Source organism: Periophthalmus magnuspinnatus, chromosome 23 (assembly GCF_009829125.3).
Source record: "Periophthalmus magnuspinnatus isolate fPerMag1 chromosome 23, fPerMag1.2.pri, whole genome shotgun sequence".
In the NCBI taxonomy this organism is placed as follows: domain Eukaryota; kingdom Metazoa; phylum Chordata; class Actinopteri; order Gobiiformes; family Gobiidae; genus Periophthalmus; species Periophthalmus magnuspinnatus.
Window position 1 is genome coordinate 16,258,950 of NC_047148.1, and position 15,567 is coordinate 16,274,516.

Below are 15,567 nucleotides of genomic sequence, written 5' to 3' on the forward strand. Positions count from 1 at the left end.
CTTTTAATTTGTAACCATTATGTAAACTAACCTGTTTTGTTTAAAGACACAGGAAGTCATTGGTGCCATAAAATGACGCTACTCACTGACTGTAGCTGTGGGAACCTCTATGCTGTCACTCATGTGCCTCTGACGGATCACTGCAGCTGCCCTGAACCAAAATACCACAAGGCGCACCCACCCAAACAAGGGGACAGCACCCACCTTGACACCCACTCCCCTACCTCCTTTCCCTTGGCCCCTGATCACTCCTACTTTCTGCCCCTGTACTCTTGAGGGGAGGTGGTACAGTCCTTAGAGGGGCTGAATTTATTTTTGGCCTGTCCCGTGTCTAGCTGAGGACAGAGAGGGTCAGGTTTGTGTAGAAGGCTTCTGTGGTTGCTCCTTCTGCAATCCCTCGGGTCTGTCCCATTCTTTGGCACTTTCTCCACTTGTGTGTGTGTTGTCTGCCGGGACAATGCCAGGAGGAGGCATGGAGAACGTCCAGCTGTTTGATGCTGGGGACAAAGGTCACGGCTTGAGGGCCACTAAGGAGCTCAGTGCAGGAGATATGGTGTTTTCAGAGCCTGGGTTTGCTGCTGTGGTCTATGACAGGTATGTAGTTATAGTTAGACAAGTTAAAACAAACATTATTAAACAATTTATACATTATATCTATGCTGGTTCTCTTTTTCAATTAGTGAGTTCTCATGACATCAGCACACTATGAATTCTCATAGTGTCATTTGAACTACAGTATGACGTGTTGTTGGATTCAGTTTCTAAGACCTAGAAAAAAACTTGAACATGCTTGAGATGCCGTTGATGTTTTTCATTTGTCCACTTTTACCTGGCAAAAGTGGCTAACTCAGAAATGCATACTCTGTAGAGCTTAGGAGAAGAGACACAATGTTTGCATCAAGAAACACAAAAGTTGGGTTCCAATAGTTGAGATTTTCTATGTTTTAGAAGCTGAAAAGGTTTGACTACAAATGACAATTACAAAGATTGCTTATAAATAGGTTTAAGACATAAGGATTCCTTCCTGATTGAAGGATTTGGCTTGGCAGTGGTTCTCAGTTGTTATAACAGGATTCATCCATCTGTCCATTTTCTTATGATTTATCCATGGCTGGGTTGCAGAGGCAGTAGTCTGAGCAGGGAGGCCTAGACTTCCCTTTCCATGGACACTTCCTCCAGCTCTTTCACCTCCATCTTTCAAATCATGAAGGAATCATATACATGAAACCCATGAACAACCTATTTGACTAGGTCTGCATGAAGAGCCTGCTATAAGAGATATAGAAGTCCCTAATGATTTCTCCCAATTGTCTTAATTTGTCTCTGTCCCCAGCATGGCCGCTAAGGTGTGCCACAACTGCTTTCGCCGCCAGTCCAAGCTGCATCGCTGTGCCCAGTGCAGATTTGCCTATTACTGTGACCGCACCTGCCAGACTGCATGCTGGGAAGAACACAAGCTGGAGTGTGCCGCCATCAGGAAGATAGTCACAGCACCAAATGCAAATGTCCGGTAAGATGAACGCGCACATTAGACAATGTGATCTAAAATGTTATATGGCACCTATTAAGTTATGGATATTGCATAACACGGCAAATATGCCATCCATGTCCAGTCTGGCTGCTCGTGTGATGTGGCGCATCCACAAAGACACAGGGCTTGGCACTGACAATCAGCTGGTGGCTGTGGACAAACTGGAAGACCACCTGGCAGATCTTGGAGAAGAAGACCTAAAACAACTAAAGACCAATGTGGGCCACTTCTTTGAGTACTGGTCCTATGGCAGCAAGCAGCATTCTTCAGACTACATCTCACACATCTTTGGTATTGTAAGTCAGACACATGCTTTTATTTTCTTCATCGTTAGAATCTGTGAATATGTCCTATATAATTCCCTTTATATTCCCACATTGTAGATTAAAGGTAATGGTTTGCCGCTCACTGACCAGCGAGGTCTGCAGAAGGTCGGTGTGGGTCTCTTTCCAAACCTGTGTCTTGTCAACCACGACTGCTGGCCAAACTGCACAGTCATTCTCAATAATGGCAAGTATGTATCACTGTGTGAAAGACAACAGTAAAAATACATTGCCATGCCCTGTGTAACCTATTTTACAATTTATTTTTCAGCCAGTCAGCCCTTAACTCCGCTCTTCACTCTAAGAGGAGGTGTGTATGAACAATATGATTACCACAAAACATCAGTGGGTTTTTTTCTCTGAAAAAACATGGGACTTTTCAAAGACTGAACCATTTCGCTAGTCTAAAGGTGCCGATAGGTTCAAACTACAAAAATAATCCATCGGTGTACTAACTATTCACTTTTTACACATCAGTGGATTTACTTGAAAGTCAGCATGTGATTCATAATGTATGAATTCTTGTTTATGCTATGCATTCTTGTTTATTCTATGCTTTTACAACCCTTAGTTAACTTCTTTTGCTATCTGCACTTGTAATAGTTGGCATTGGAATGGAGTCTGGGCCAAAAAAGTAGATTGGAGCATCTCAAAAAGTATTTTCTTTTCAATGGTTCCTTAATTATTTTTTAATGTTTAGTAAAAAGCCTGTGTCAGCACATAGTTGTTTTTTTTATTTTTTTAGTTTCCTCTTGACCTTGCGTGGTGATCTTTTTTGCTCAGGATTGAACTCCGAGCTCTGGGTAAAATCTCTGAGGGACAAGAGTTGACGGTCAGTTATGTGGACTTCCTGAACCTGTCTACTGATCGCAAAAAGAAGTTGAAGGACCTGCACTTCTTTGACTGCACTTGTGAACACTGCACACAGCAAATAAAAGATGATCTGATGATGGCTGCTGCAGAGAGCAAAGTGAGAGAAAAGATTAAAATAACAAAATATAACAAGTATGACAGTGATACATTTTGATACCGTTTCTTCTTAGCCCTCAGCTGATAAGGTCAAGGAGGTGACTGCTTTTAGTAAAGAAAACGTAGAAAAGATTGAAGCAGCTCACGCTCAGGGTAATTTCCATGAGGTATGTAAAGGTTGATGTCTTTGTACACCCCTATGATGTGATTGTCCATCGTCTGTGTTCATGGTCTTTTGTAAGGTGGCCCGGTTGTGCTGTGAGACACTGGAGAAGCAGGAAAATGTTTTGGCCGACACAAACCTGTACAAGCTACGTGTGCTGAGCATGGCCAGCGAGGCCCTGTCCTACCTGCGCGCCTACTCCGAGGCTGCTGAATATGCTCGCAAGATGGTGGAGGGATACACGTGAGTACTGCCAAAAAATATTCAAATAGATACTTAACCCTTAAAATACAATACAATAAGGAGGGCAACCCAACAGTAAGGAGTGTGTTAATGATATCATGAACGTATAGTTTATGGTACTTCTTCCAAAAAGTAACAACCCCAGAGCAGTCTGGACTAGTGTGCCTATGTCTGTTTGTCTCTAACTTGCTTTTCCTGTGTCTCTACCTCCTGGTCAACCTCCTCTTAGGTGTTCAATTTCCTGATTTAGGTTTTGTTGTACTTTCACAGAAAGTTGTACCATCCAAACAATCCTCAGCTTGGCTTGGCTATCATGAAAGCAGGTGTGGCCCACTGGCATGCAGGCCAGATTGAGCAGGGCCATGGCTTCATATGCAGGGCCTATTCTATCCTTATGATCTCTCATGGGCCGAATCATGCTATCACCAGAGACCTGGAGGTTTGTTCAACTAAACCTACTGAGAAAATAATTTTTCAAGATTATCCAACAAGTTTCTTATTTTTCTGTATTTGTGGTTGCAGTCGATGCGCGCGCAGACAGAGATAGAGCTGAAGATGTTCAAGCAAAATGAGAACAAGTATCATACGATGAGGCAAGAGGTTCTGAAAGACAACAGTGCAGCTGACAAAAAGATTTAATGACAATCACAAATGAATTGCACCCAGTCTGTTAAGACACCCCAAATATGTACAAATATGTCAATAAATCAACATTTTTCTGGGGTGTACAAAAAGGTAAAACTAGTTAATCTAAGAGCATTATTGTAAACACACTAAACATAATCCCTGTCTGGCAATAATGGAGAATCAATCATAAATGATACCAGAAAGTGAAGAGGCAAATGTTGAAGACAGATGTCTGGAAAGTATACAGCTAGAAATATCATCAGAGATGGCCCTGAGGAGCTGTGTGCTACAGTTTTTGCTTTAAAGAATTAGCTTGCTTTCCATTTCTTCTCAAAAAGAAATTTTGTGGAAGCATAGTACATACTAAATTTAAAAATATATCCCTCAAAATAAAAACATGCAAAATTAAATAACAGCGGAACTGATCTCACAACAGGACAAAATATTTTACAGTATTGTATATTAATCATGACTTACTGTACACTGTTTTACTCCTTTTGAGATTGTTTGTGTCCAAAACAAAACAGCAGATAAACAATAAAGTGATGAGTCTTCCCACCTCTGTGCCTGTTATTGGAGCACACAGAGCTCCGTGCTGGGCTGGCTGTGAGTCTCTGTGTCTCTGTGTCCTTCCTGGGCCTGGGGGTCCAGACTCTGCTTTAGCTCCATCAGGAGGTCCTTTCCGTCACTTGAGGGCAAGTTTCCCAAGAAGTACTGAGGAACCAACTCCACAAGCCTACAACAGGGACCAAAAAGCTTACTATACTGAACCTCATATGAGTAATTCATGCTTTAGTATAACAGACAAAAAACTAAGCCTCTCTCAATTTATTATGATTCGTCAACAGATTTACCAGAAGTCTGAAAAATATACATAGTCACCATTGGAGGTGGGGGGAAAAGATATGTTGCTAATGGAAATGTCTGTTCAAACAAATAAACTGATGCAAGCAACTTACAGGTCCTATATTACGCAATACTGAGATTGCCACAGAAAGTCTACAATGTCTGCTTGTGCACAAAGTGAAGACGGTTCGAAGAGGCTAAAACAATAGCTCTATCTTCAAAGTCTGGCAATTCCAAGGATGCAAGTTATTCAAACGATTCTAGTGAAGGTGTATGAAGTATAAAAACATAAAACAAAACAACTCCAGGTATGTTTTTGATGAGGATACAACGTTATCATATAGATACAAAACTACCGTAATATAGGTCCTTTAACTTATGCAAATACAGTCAATGGCTTTAGTTGGTGAGGCAATGTCAATAAACTGTCTACAAAGATTTTTAATAACGTAACATAGACAGTTATCATGTTATTAACCTATACCCCATAAGCATCCTTCTATAGGGTGCTATCGAGATGCATAATATTATTTGTTTAAATAGGAATGATAATAATTACTTCAATCACAGTAAAATAGTGAACAAACTGGTTTGTCAAATCTGGAGTGCTAGCACATGTCCCATTTTAGTCCATTTAGCCTTAATGTTTTGGTATTGGTTTAGTCTTAGTGAGTTTAACATAGTAAATAAAGACATTCAGAGTTTGTGGTAACTAAACTCACTGTGTGATTGTTAATTTGATAATAGCACAGTGGTAAACATTAACATAGAACACCTCCCATGTTTCACTCACATCTGAGGGTGGACTTCAGATGCAATCCGGATGCAGTTGTCCCGGGAGATGGTGAACTCGTGATACAGGACCCAGTTGGGCGGTTTGGGGCAGGGTTGACGACACAAGTAAGAAGAAAAGGGATGGAGGTGTGCCACATGGCGGTGAGTCAGCAGGAGGTAGTTCCCAGACCCATCCACATCATGAGCCACCTAAAAAGAGAACAGCCCCCCAAATATTGACACAGATCTTATTTACATAAAACTGAGCAATTATGACAGTATATCTACTTTGCATTTAAAATACACAGAATTATTTGTACCGTTATAAATTACATCAATTTGATTTACCTTGAGGAAGAAGCCTGAGATGAGGGCCCGCTTGATATTTGTGTAGTTGTCTTGGCAACCAAATGCAGGTGGAGATACGGGAAGCTCTATTCTCTGCATCACCTCCAGAAGCTCCATCCGTATCACAACAGCCAACCGCAAAGCAGCATAGCTCAGGAAGTTTGTTATACACCAAGCCTCATCTTGATTATCTGAAAACACATATATCTAAGCACTTTTATTCAAATTAATTATATTAAATATGAATGTGTGTAAACATACGTTCTATGAATGCAATATAAATGTTGATCAGGGTCATGTGATCTCCCTCAGTGTGCATTAGAGGTCGCCAGTGAGTGACCGCCTCCTCCTCTTTGTTGGCATCAACTGTTGCAAAACAAGAAGGTGCTACAGAGCAAAGTGGAAATAATCATTAGACTCTAAAGTTGTCAAAGTAACAGTATGTGTAGTGTGTAAAATCTATTCACCCGTCAGCATAGCAGCAATAGTCAGAAGCTCATCTACACAATCGTACTCGCAGGCTGCAATTAGCGCTTTGGCAAGAGGTGGCTCCAGTGGCAGCTCCGACATTATAATACCAACTTCAGACAGATTTCCGTCATCGTCCAGTGCTGCCAAATAGTCCAAGTCTTCCAGGGCCTGCATAAGCGCCTCAGGAGCTGGAGACAACATACAGAGAGTTACAGTGTACTGTGAAATTGGTTTGAGTAACTGGTGTACCTGGTCTGTCCAGAAACTTGCACTGTCCCATATCAGCAATATCAAGCCTCTTTAGGAGTAGCACCAAATGGCTGAGATCTTCATCCATCACCCCAGGAGAGTGTGCGTCTCCCATTCCCTCTTCATAAAGTGTTTTTGGATAAAGACGGACACACAACCCTAAAGAAATATTTCATACTTATTATAAAAAAATATAAAAAAATGAATTTATCATTTTATATGGTACAATTGCAGACATACCTGATAGGTTACTGTTCACCCTCTGAGTACGCATATCTGCCTGCTGTTTGCTGACTGCTCTCAGTATCTGGGAATTAGCTCTGATTTGTGGATTGTAAACCTGTTGGAAACAAATGTGTTTAACCAGATATTCAGTGAAAATATGGTCTGCTGTTACAGAAATTAAATTGAGTTTAAATAGACTCACAGTTTTTAGGTGCAGCCCTGTGTCTATAACATAGCGTATTGCAGGCACAGAGAATGAGGCCTCTCCGAGTGTGTCTGTGAGAATAACTTTTCTTCTCACTGCAGAGGCATCTGCCGCCATCGCTGAATCATTAGGGAGTTGGCTTACTTCAGGCTCGCCCTCATAAACCCTCTGTGTCTGAGGGCCTAGGCCACAGTGAAGAGGAATGATCCGTAGAGCTCCAAGCTGAGGACTCAAGGCAATGCTCTCCTTCTCCAGGAGGGCCCCACACTCCTCGATGTTCTACACAGTAATACAATGATACAGCTTATTGTTAATGTTGTTAAAACAATGGCAGTACAGAAAAAATAGAGAGTTAACATAATTAGAATTTTAATAATATAGTGCAACATATGAATCTTTGGTTCAAATTCACAAACTGGCAATGGACTAGTAACAATGATTTAATAAACTCCTATAATTTAACCATGTATGTTACAGATGCCACTAAAGCCACTAAATTATTTCATTGAATTTAAATTGCTCATGCTAAGCTACTAATGAACTGGAACCAAGAGTAGGTTCAAGTGTGTAAATACACAAATTCTGCTTAAAGTTGTATAATAAAAATGCAGGTCAGTAACTGTGTTGTATAAGGTGCAGCCTCAATTGCCTTTGTAAATGTATCAAGACACCAGACACCAGAGGAGTCTCAGGTGCGGTGTCCTCATTTCACATTTTAGACAAAGGGGTGAAACTCACAAACCCCAAGTAGTTTCATTAACAAAAAGTGCCATTAAATGTTCCTATATTTTAATATGAATATTGTTTGTACCTGTGAACTGGCCAAAAACAACATGACGTCACCTTCCTCTCCCCTTCTGTGCAAATCAAGCACCATGTGACAAGCTGCTATCACGGGGTCCTTCCCAGGTAACACCTCTCTGTATAATATTTCCACTTGGTTGCCTACAAAAGGCTGACAACCCCCCTCCTCAGGCACCTCTGTAGGATTATTTGTAGGACCATCTGTAATGGGACTATCCAGTGAGAGGTGGGGCACAGTGGGTCCAAGGAAAGAGGCAAGACGGGGAGCTAATGTGGGGTGTGTCAGGAGCACAACACGAAAGTTGTCTGGTCTTTGCTGGCACACATCACATAACAGTCCTAGCAGGACATCTGTGGGGACAGTGCGCTCCTGAAGTTCATCCAACACCACTATCCCATACTGATGAAGAAGTGGGTCAGACATCATCACCTCCAGAAGATAAGTGTCACTGACAAACCTTAATTGAGAGGGGACAATTATATTAGATAATTAAAAAAAACACACACACACAAAATGTCTGGCATACATGTGTAGGCACAAAAGAAGATTAAAGAAAGAATAAAGGTGTTGCATGTTCTGCATGCAACACATTGTGTCATACAACACTGAAATTTAAAGCCTGGTTGAGATATATCTAGAAGGTGTAAGAACTGCTGAGTATCTCTATGTGTGATTTGAACATTTTTATCATGTACATATCTGTTGCCTGACCTGAGGAGGGTGTCAGGTGTGCAGCTGTCATCGTGGGACACCATGTAGCCCACCTCCATCCCCAAACTCAGGTCCATCTCATCAGCCACTCGCAGAGCCAGACTCACCGCTGCCACTGAATACGGCTGGGAACAGCACACCAGGCCTTGAGAAAACTCAAAGGACAAAGCATACTCCAGACACCACTGAGGCACCTGCAGAGACACATGAGTGAGGGACAAGAAATATAATATTTATATTGTTGAGATAGCTTATTAAACTCAAAACAAATCAAAATGTGCATAATTTGTAAAAGCACATTCAAATAGAAACATCATTAATTTATTTAAAATAAATATAAACATGTAGTCTGTAGTCTTCCAGATCACTGATGAAAAAAATCCATGCCAGAAAAGTGGATTGGGGGAAAGCAAAAAATGTTTTCCCTGTTTCCCCCAGAGTCACCGGCTCACATGAGTGCACAGTTTACAACAAAGGAGTGCAATTTGGTCAGAGTTTATTGTTGTCATTCATTAACTTGAAAGAATTATAAGATGAGTGGCCCGTATAAACAGGTCATGACAAGAAAACCTTAAATGGCTTAGTACTAGAATGTTTCACTTTGACAGTGATTTTATCTTTGATAGATGTATGTATTTTTGTAAGAGGCTGGTTACCTGGGTGCTTTTCCCTGATCCACTTGGTGCACTGACCAGTACCATGCTGTTGCTCTCCAGCTGCTCCAGGAAGTTTTGTTTGATGCTCCAAACAGGAAAATGTTTTCTTTCTTCCAAAAGAGCGTAGTAACGTGAAGAAAATGGCAAACCATCGTAAGGATTTATTTCCAAGTCTCGCAGCCCATCATCGTCCCCCCTTGTTCCATCACCATCACTGTCTAAATCTGCTGACAGCAGGGAAGACACCGAAAGACAGTCTGGGGTCTTTGGTTTTGTTGATGGTGATGACATCATCACTGGAGTGAGTGTTTAAATGAGGATTTAGTGAAGCTCTGTTATCTGCAGAGAAAGTGACAGTCACATGATCAGGAACAAACAATAGTTACATAGTGCACTGAGGCTACTTTTACCACAAAATGCTAACTTTTCAACCCATGTTGAATGCAGTCTCACTTTGTTACATACATATGCAGCACACCTGGTGTTTAACAGGAATCATTCTCCACCCAGATACCAGAGAGATGGACAAATGTGAGTCACATTCAAGAGGCTCAAGTGTCGTGTACAGAGGGGTAGTTTAGAAAGCTCATTTTGTTTTATAGTTGTCTGCGTTTACAGTGTAATGGGAGTAATTCAGTGTAATCATCTGAGTGACATTTAGAAATATTAAACAAACGATTGTATGCTGTAAAAACGCAAAGCTTTTGGTTACCTGTTAAACATGTCCAGAGGTGATAGCCAGCCAGTCCAGGTAGTCCACTTCTATCGTAACTGTCTGTCTGTTTTCAGATTCAAAACCATAACAAAGCCACACGACAACAACAGCATCACAGATAAACGGCAAACCGAGCTGCTTGGTTTTCTACGCATCTTCTTCGTCTTAAACTACAAACAGAGCGCTGGCACTGACAGTAATCTAAGGTGTAGGTTGTGGTGTCTCTTGTTCGCAGCCGCCATGTTTGGTTGTCCAGCTGTCAAACCACGTGTAACATTCAGGGCTCCTCGGAAATTGTACAACCGCAGTAATAGCGTAACAGAGGATTAGAGTAATTTTTTTCCTCTGCTTAACCAAAATTGTATAATTTTTGTTTTTCAACCAGTAATAAATATATGAATACAAACCCACATCAACTTTACATTGGACATAATTATCAAACAAAAATACAAGGCAATGTAGTATGTCAGAATGTAGCATAGGCGTAGAGAGTAAAGGTGTAGACTGCAAAGATCTTTAGTCTAGCAGTTAAGAGAGAAATTCACCATCAAAACCAATTAAAACTGCCCTGTACCAGATGGCTTACCACTGCGCCACCTACAGGTAGGGAAACACAAGGAAGTAATATAAAGTCCAGGCATTAATATACACAACATGTTTAATAAGTACAGAGGAAATGTCTACAAATTACACCAGAAGTTAAAACCGTGGATCTATTACAACACCACAGCAGTCTGTTGTTAAATTTTCAGAGGTAACATTATTAGATCACATAGCTTTGATTAAAACAGGCTATCTGTAGTAGGAAACACTGTGTGATCTGGCTGAGGCTACAACCTTTATTTTTTCTTTGAGTCTGTCCTCCCACTCTTTGCACCAGTCTAGGCTTTTTTCCAAGTTTTCATATCTACTGGGTAACTTGTCCAATTCTTGTACTTTCTCTGGAAGGTCAAAGGTCAGACCTGCCTTTTGAATCGCTGACTGAAACTTGGCTGGAGATGCTGTAGCAATATAACACCTGGAAAAGACGTAAGAGCTGATTCAGTTCAAGTCTGTCAGCAAGCACTTCTTGTTTTAGTAAGAAGTCTGACCTGAGCAGTCCGTATTTGTGGGGGCAGTTGTAGTGATGCCACACTGCTACAGCGGTGTGTGGACAGAGTATATATTGGTTCTCCTCCCAACACCTTCTCATAGTTTCCAAGATGCCGTCATCATTTACTGTTCCAGTTGACAGCAGTTGAGAAAGCTACAATGATAATGTAATATTTAGCAAAAAAAAACACACACACAAGTTTGAGCCAAAGCTTGACAGGTGTACCAATTTGCGGTGGTTTTCAGGCAGAGTGTGTCTATGTGAATTCTGAAACTCCTCCATCAGTTTCTTTACACAAGCTCCATCTTTGTCAAGCATAAGCCAGAATACCCTCTCCATGTTGTATGGGTCCTGTACAACTCAAAAAAACACAAATAAATCATTGAAGAACAGTAGACCTACTGTGTTTTATTTATATATATTTTTTATATTGTCCACTATTTTACAAAGCTAAGAGCTTTGATGATGTACCTGAATGTCTATTGCAGGGGCCAATGTTTGCAAGACTTTTGATGCCATGGAAAAGTCCCCTTTGGTGACTGTTCTGTGTACAATGTCATTAGAGTTCACCATGGCCACAAGTCTCAGGGGCAAGCCCATCTGCTTCACAATGTAACCAGCTTAGGCAAACAAACCAGATAGGATTTGTTATTAGGAGTTACTATGATATGACAGCAATTACAACTGACCTAGTCAACAGCAATTGCTACAGTTACACAGTCTTAAAGTACATAGCCCGATCGTAACTTTCTGTTTGACCTGCAATGTTTCCAGCCCCTCCAGTGGGAACCACAACCTCCAGCTCAGGTGATGTTTGGAGGTCTGTCACTTGGTCCAAGTCGATGAGCTGAAGATACGCATAGATAAAGTGTACCAGCTGGACCATGACTCTGGACCAGTTCACTGAGTTCAGGCTCATGAGACCATACGTTTTGACAAAGTCTTGGTCAGAAAACAGGCGGCGTAAAGGCTGATCAATCTCATCTGAGCAACCGTCAGCTATGGGCAAACATACAGTAATAAGGCTACAGTACAGTTTTAAGACCTACTTTAGTAAGATTGAAACATTTTTAATTTAAGTGAAATACCTGCAAAAACGTGGATATTATCCTCGAGTGCTGTTATCATGTGTTTCTCTTGGACTGGAGTTATGCGTCCTCTTGGATAAATGACCATCACATCCAACCCAGACAAACCCTTGGCACTTTGGATAGCAGAACCTCCAGTGTCTCCTGAAGTGCCTGATTTAAATTGAAAAAATATCATTTTAAATTATGGTTTGTTAAAAGGTACAAGAACATATTGTTGTTTTGTTTAGCAATATACAAAATGGCACATTGTTTTAAGTTTTAAGTTGCAAACCAGTCAATTTAATCATTTCTTTAATTTAAGGATAGCCCTTGATGATCGTTTCGCCTATTTTTCAATTGTATCTACTTTTTGATCGCTCTCTATCTATTACGACCCTTCTCAGGCTCTTGGTCCTCCTTGATAACTCCGGTAATGCTGACAGGGCAGGAGATAGACTAGGAGTCCACCAGAGGTAAATTTCAAAGACTGGTCCTGATTTGATCCCACTGAATAAACCAAAAATGAGTGATCCATCAGAGATGAACAGCCTACTTAAGAGCTATCAGAGTCAATCAGTAATAAAATAATTCAACTTACTGAAGTTACTATATATACAGAATTAATATCTGTAGAATATTGATCATTTTTTGTTGGGCTTAACACAGTCCTTACCTACAACAACGGTGGCCCTGCGACCTTCCTTGTGCAAAAAGTAGTCAATGAAGCGTACAGTGCAAGTCATGGCCAAATCCTTAAAGGCCAATGTGTCTCCATGAAAGAGCTCCAACACAGACAGACCATCTCTCAGTCGCACCATCTTTACCACCTCAGGCACAGAGAAACCAGAGAGAGCGGCGTGTACCAAGGCTGGGAGAGAAATAAAATGCATGGATTTTTTTTACACATTAGTATTTTCTTAATTCAAATATGAATCAATATTCACAATTATTCTTTCTGTAACTTGAAAAAAATATCAAAGCCTTTGGTCAAAGTGAAGTGATCCATTAAAGAGAAACACACACACATTGAATACTCGTTTAACACACCATCTAGATCGTCTCGGGGTATAAGTTCTGATGGAATGAACAGAGAGGCCACTTCCACAACTAGTTTGGGATAGGAGAGGTTCCTCCAGCTCCTCAGGGTATCTGAACTCAGCGTAGGGAGACTTTCAGGCATGAACATACCCCCATCTGGAGCAAAACCTGAGAACAAGACATCATGGAAGTCCCAGCCACAGACCTCACCCCGTGTGCTGCAGTACCTCATCTTGACCTGTCAAAATGGGCACACAAACAAGGACTGTATCATCAGATGTGGGTAGAATAGCCAAAAATCATATTGTACCCAAGCAAGAGTAATGTTACTTCAAAATATTACTGAAGTAAAAGTACAAAGTAGTAGTAAAATGAATTACTTAAGAGTAAAAAAGTATTTGAGACAACTACTATTCAAGTAAAAGTAACTTAAAGAGTAACTGTTGGGGTGTAACATCTGGTTTATAATTTGAAATTAATAATTAGTAAGTAGAAGGAGAAAACATTAAATAATGTGCAAAATGCTATTTTCAAAGTATCAAGCAAAATGAGAAAAACTAAGTTAAATCTGAAGGAATGGTGAAAGAAACACAAATCAAATCATTTCACATTGTCATCATAAAGCTTTTATCACTTGTAGACTCACAGTGGGAAGAGTAACTGAAACTTTTACCAATTAAATCTAAAAGGGTTAAGTGCCTTCACATTCATGGATGATTAAAACTCTTAAATTTTACTATTTTCCATAATCAGTAACAACAAATACCTTTTTGGAAAAACCCTAAATGAAATTACTCACTTATTAAATTTTGTCAGTGGTTAAGGTAAGTTCCTCACAGTAAGCTGTCCTCTTGTGTAAATATAAGGATCACTGAACTTTGGAATATGTCTTTAAAAGAAGGCAGCTCACCAGTGACCTACTAAAGTGCAAAGACATAAAATGTACCGCATTACAAAGTTTCACTGCACTGCCCCCTGGCGCGTGCACTGCATTTACCTGAGCATCATGTAACTTTAACCACAGGGGCTCTCAAAAAGGACCGCCAAAGGAGAGATTTGGCTTTGTCACACCAGATGTAAATGAGCTCTTTCACATATCCACTAAAGAGGATAAAATGAGCTCTAAATGAGTCAAACCCACAGACTGAAGAGCTGTACCACCTAAAGGAGCTCGACCACAGTTTGAGAAACACTGTTCTCTACACTCAACATAAACACAAGCATGTGGTTCTTCTGACCGAGGCTCACATGAGCTGAAAGGCCTAAATAATAGTGTTTACAAAGCTGTAATGACATGTATTGAGTTAGCTTTAAGCTTACCTACTAGCCACGCGACTACCAAACTCCAAAATAATAAAACAGCTCAAAGTGGAAACTTATTTACGTAAAAACATAAAAACCTCAATGTAATGATTAAGACATGTTAGTCAAGCACCCCTTTTTAAAAAGCCATAAGAGCTAACATAAATGTGCTACACAGCGGGAATAATATGAGGAGCAGGAGGAGGAGTCTGAAGTGACACTTTCACTGACACTGGAATAAAACATCACTCAAACTTTACATGCCTCGAACTGAATGTCATATGCAAAAAAAAAACCAAAAACATATGTGGTTTAATAATTACAAAAATGTGCTCAGAAAATTTGAATCATGCATCCCATGATTCCTTTAAACACAAAGTTATTACAAACACAGAAATACAGCTCCAGAGAACAGGCCAGTACAACACTGCTGTATTAGTTTCACTTGTAGCTTTGAAAATCAAATGTGTCCGGAATGCATCTTTTCATTTGTCCGACCTGCCAGGCCCTTCTGCAGTTTGGTCAAAGTGTGTGGCTCTGGCAGCATTTTTAAGAGGAGCTGATCTTCTGAAACAGGTCATCTCTGTGGGGTCACCTCATGTAGAGAGTTTTAATTTTAGCGATCATAGCACATATTCAGAAGTGCTGGACCAGACTAATGCCCCAGTAACCTTTGGGGGTTCCCACAGTTTAGTTCACAATTTTTTTATTTTTTTTATTTATTTTAATTTACGTTCTCAATTTGTTCAAGTCCAAAACGTTATCATCATAGATCATCGTCATGTGTTTGTCTTATTATGGACAATTAAAAAATACAGCAAAACATAACTCAATTTATAAATGTGGGAACACAGAGGCTTAAAACAAGTCAAAACATTGGGTGCTTTTTTACCAAAACATCCTTGAGAATATAACTGGGCACATGGAAAATGTAGTTCTTAAAAAAAGCTTTACAAGATTAAAAATGTTGGGAAAACATACCCCTTGGACAATAGCACTTACATTCAGATGTGTAAAATGTGGGATCCAGACTATTTACTTTTCTTTAAAACCTATTCATGCACGAGTGAAACCATTATGTTAACATAATACCTCAAGCTGTCTTCAATTTGTTAAAACGATTAAGAAATACTGGTTAAATTGTGTAGCATTGTTCTTCAATGAAAGTAAAGTACAGTACAAGTCTGTCAGTCAAAGCGCAGA

The 15,567-nt window shown here is 40.2% G+C and overlaps 3 protein-coding genes across 4 annotated transcripts; 1 reads left to right on the forward strand and 2 right to left on the reverse strand.

Moving 5' to 3' along the window:
- Window positions 1–309: 309 nt before the first annotated feature.
- smyd1a (SET and MYND domain containing 1a) lies at window positions 310–4,414 on the forward strand. The gene is made up of 10 exons (XM_033989789.2): window positions 310–594; window positions 1,334–1,510; window positions 1,614–1,827; window positions 1,915–2,045; window positions 2,126–2,164; window positions 2,638–2,824; window positions 2,898–2,990; window positions 3,066–3,229; window positions 3,500–3,668; window positions 3,752–4,414. Exons 1-10 carry the CDS (start codon window positions 458–460, stop codon window positions 3,866–3,868), a joined length of 1,428 nt encoding a protein of 475 aa, XP_033845680.1. The 5' UTR covers window positions 310–457; the 3' UTR covers window positions 3,869–4,414.
- A 12-nt stretch (window positions 4,415–4,426) lies between these two features.
- Window positions 4,427–10,143, reverse strand: dqx1 (DEAQ box RNA-dependent ATPase 1). Its single transcript, XM_033989784.2, has 12 exons — window positions 9,859–10,143; window positions 9,147–9,485; window positions 8,491–8,684; window positions 7,786–8,236; window positions 6,972–7,253; window positions 6,785–6,884; window positions 6,545–6,703; window positions 6,292–6,483; window positions 6,086–6,211; window positions 5,825–6,015; window positions 5,496–5,686; window positions 4,427–4,592 (listed from the first exon to the last, which is right to left on the reverse strand). The coding sequence occupies exons 2-12, from the start codon at window positions 9,438–9,440 to the stop codon at window positions 4,427–4,429; spliced, it is 2,346 nt and encodes a 781-aa protein (XP_033845675.1). The 5' UTR covers window positions 9,441–9,485; window positions 9,859–10,143.
- Window positions 10,144–10,503: 360 nt separating this feature from the next.
- On the reverse strand, window positions 10,504–14,540 carry thnsl2 (threonine synthase-like 2). 2 transcript variants are annotated; one of them, XM_055231533.1, is made up of 9 exons: window positions 14,383–14,540; window positions 13,072–13,300; window positions 12,698–12,892; window positions 12,043–12,195; window positions 11,714–11,953; window positions 11,426–11,574; window positions 11,180–11,305; window positions 10,953–11,107; window positions 10,504–10,879 (listed from the first exon to the last, which is right to left on the reverse strand). In XM_055231533.1, the coding sequence occupies exons 2-9, from the start codon at window positions 13,292–13,294 to the stop codon at window positions 10,654–10,656; spliced, it is 1,467 nt and encodes a 488-aa protein (XP_055087508.1). In that variant the 5' UTR covers window positions 13,295–13,300; window positions 14,383–14,540; the 3' UTR covers window positions 10,504–10,653. The 2 variants fall into 2 exon arrangements, with proteins under 2 accessions (XP_055087508.1, XP_033845679.1); XM_033989788.2 differs by lacking the exon at window positions 14,383–14,540 and adding an exon at window positions 13,862–13,881 and having other exon boundaries at window positions 10,571–10,879.
- Window positions 14,541–15,567: the final 1,027 nt, after the last annotated feature.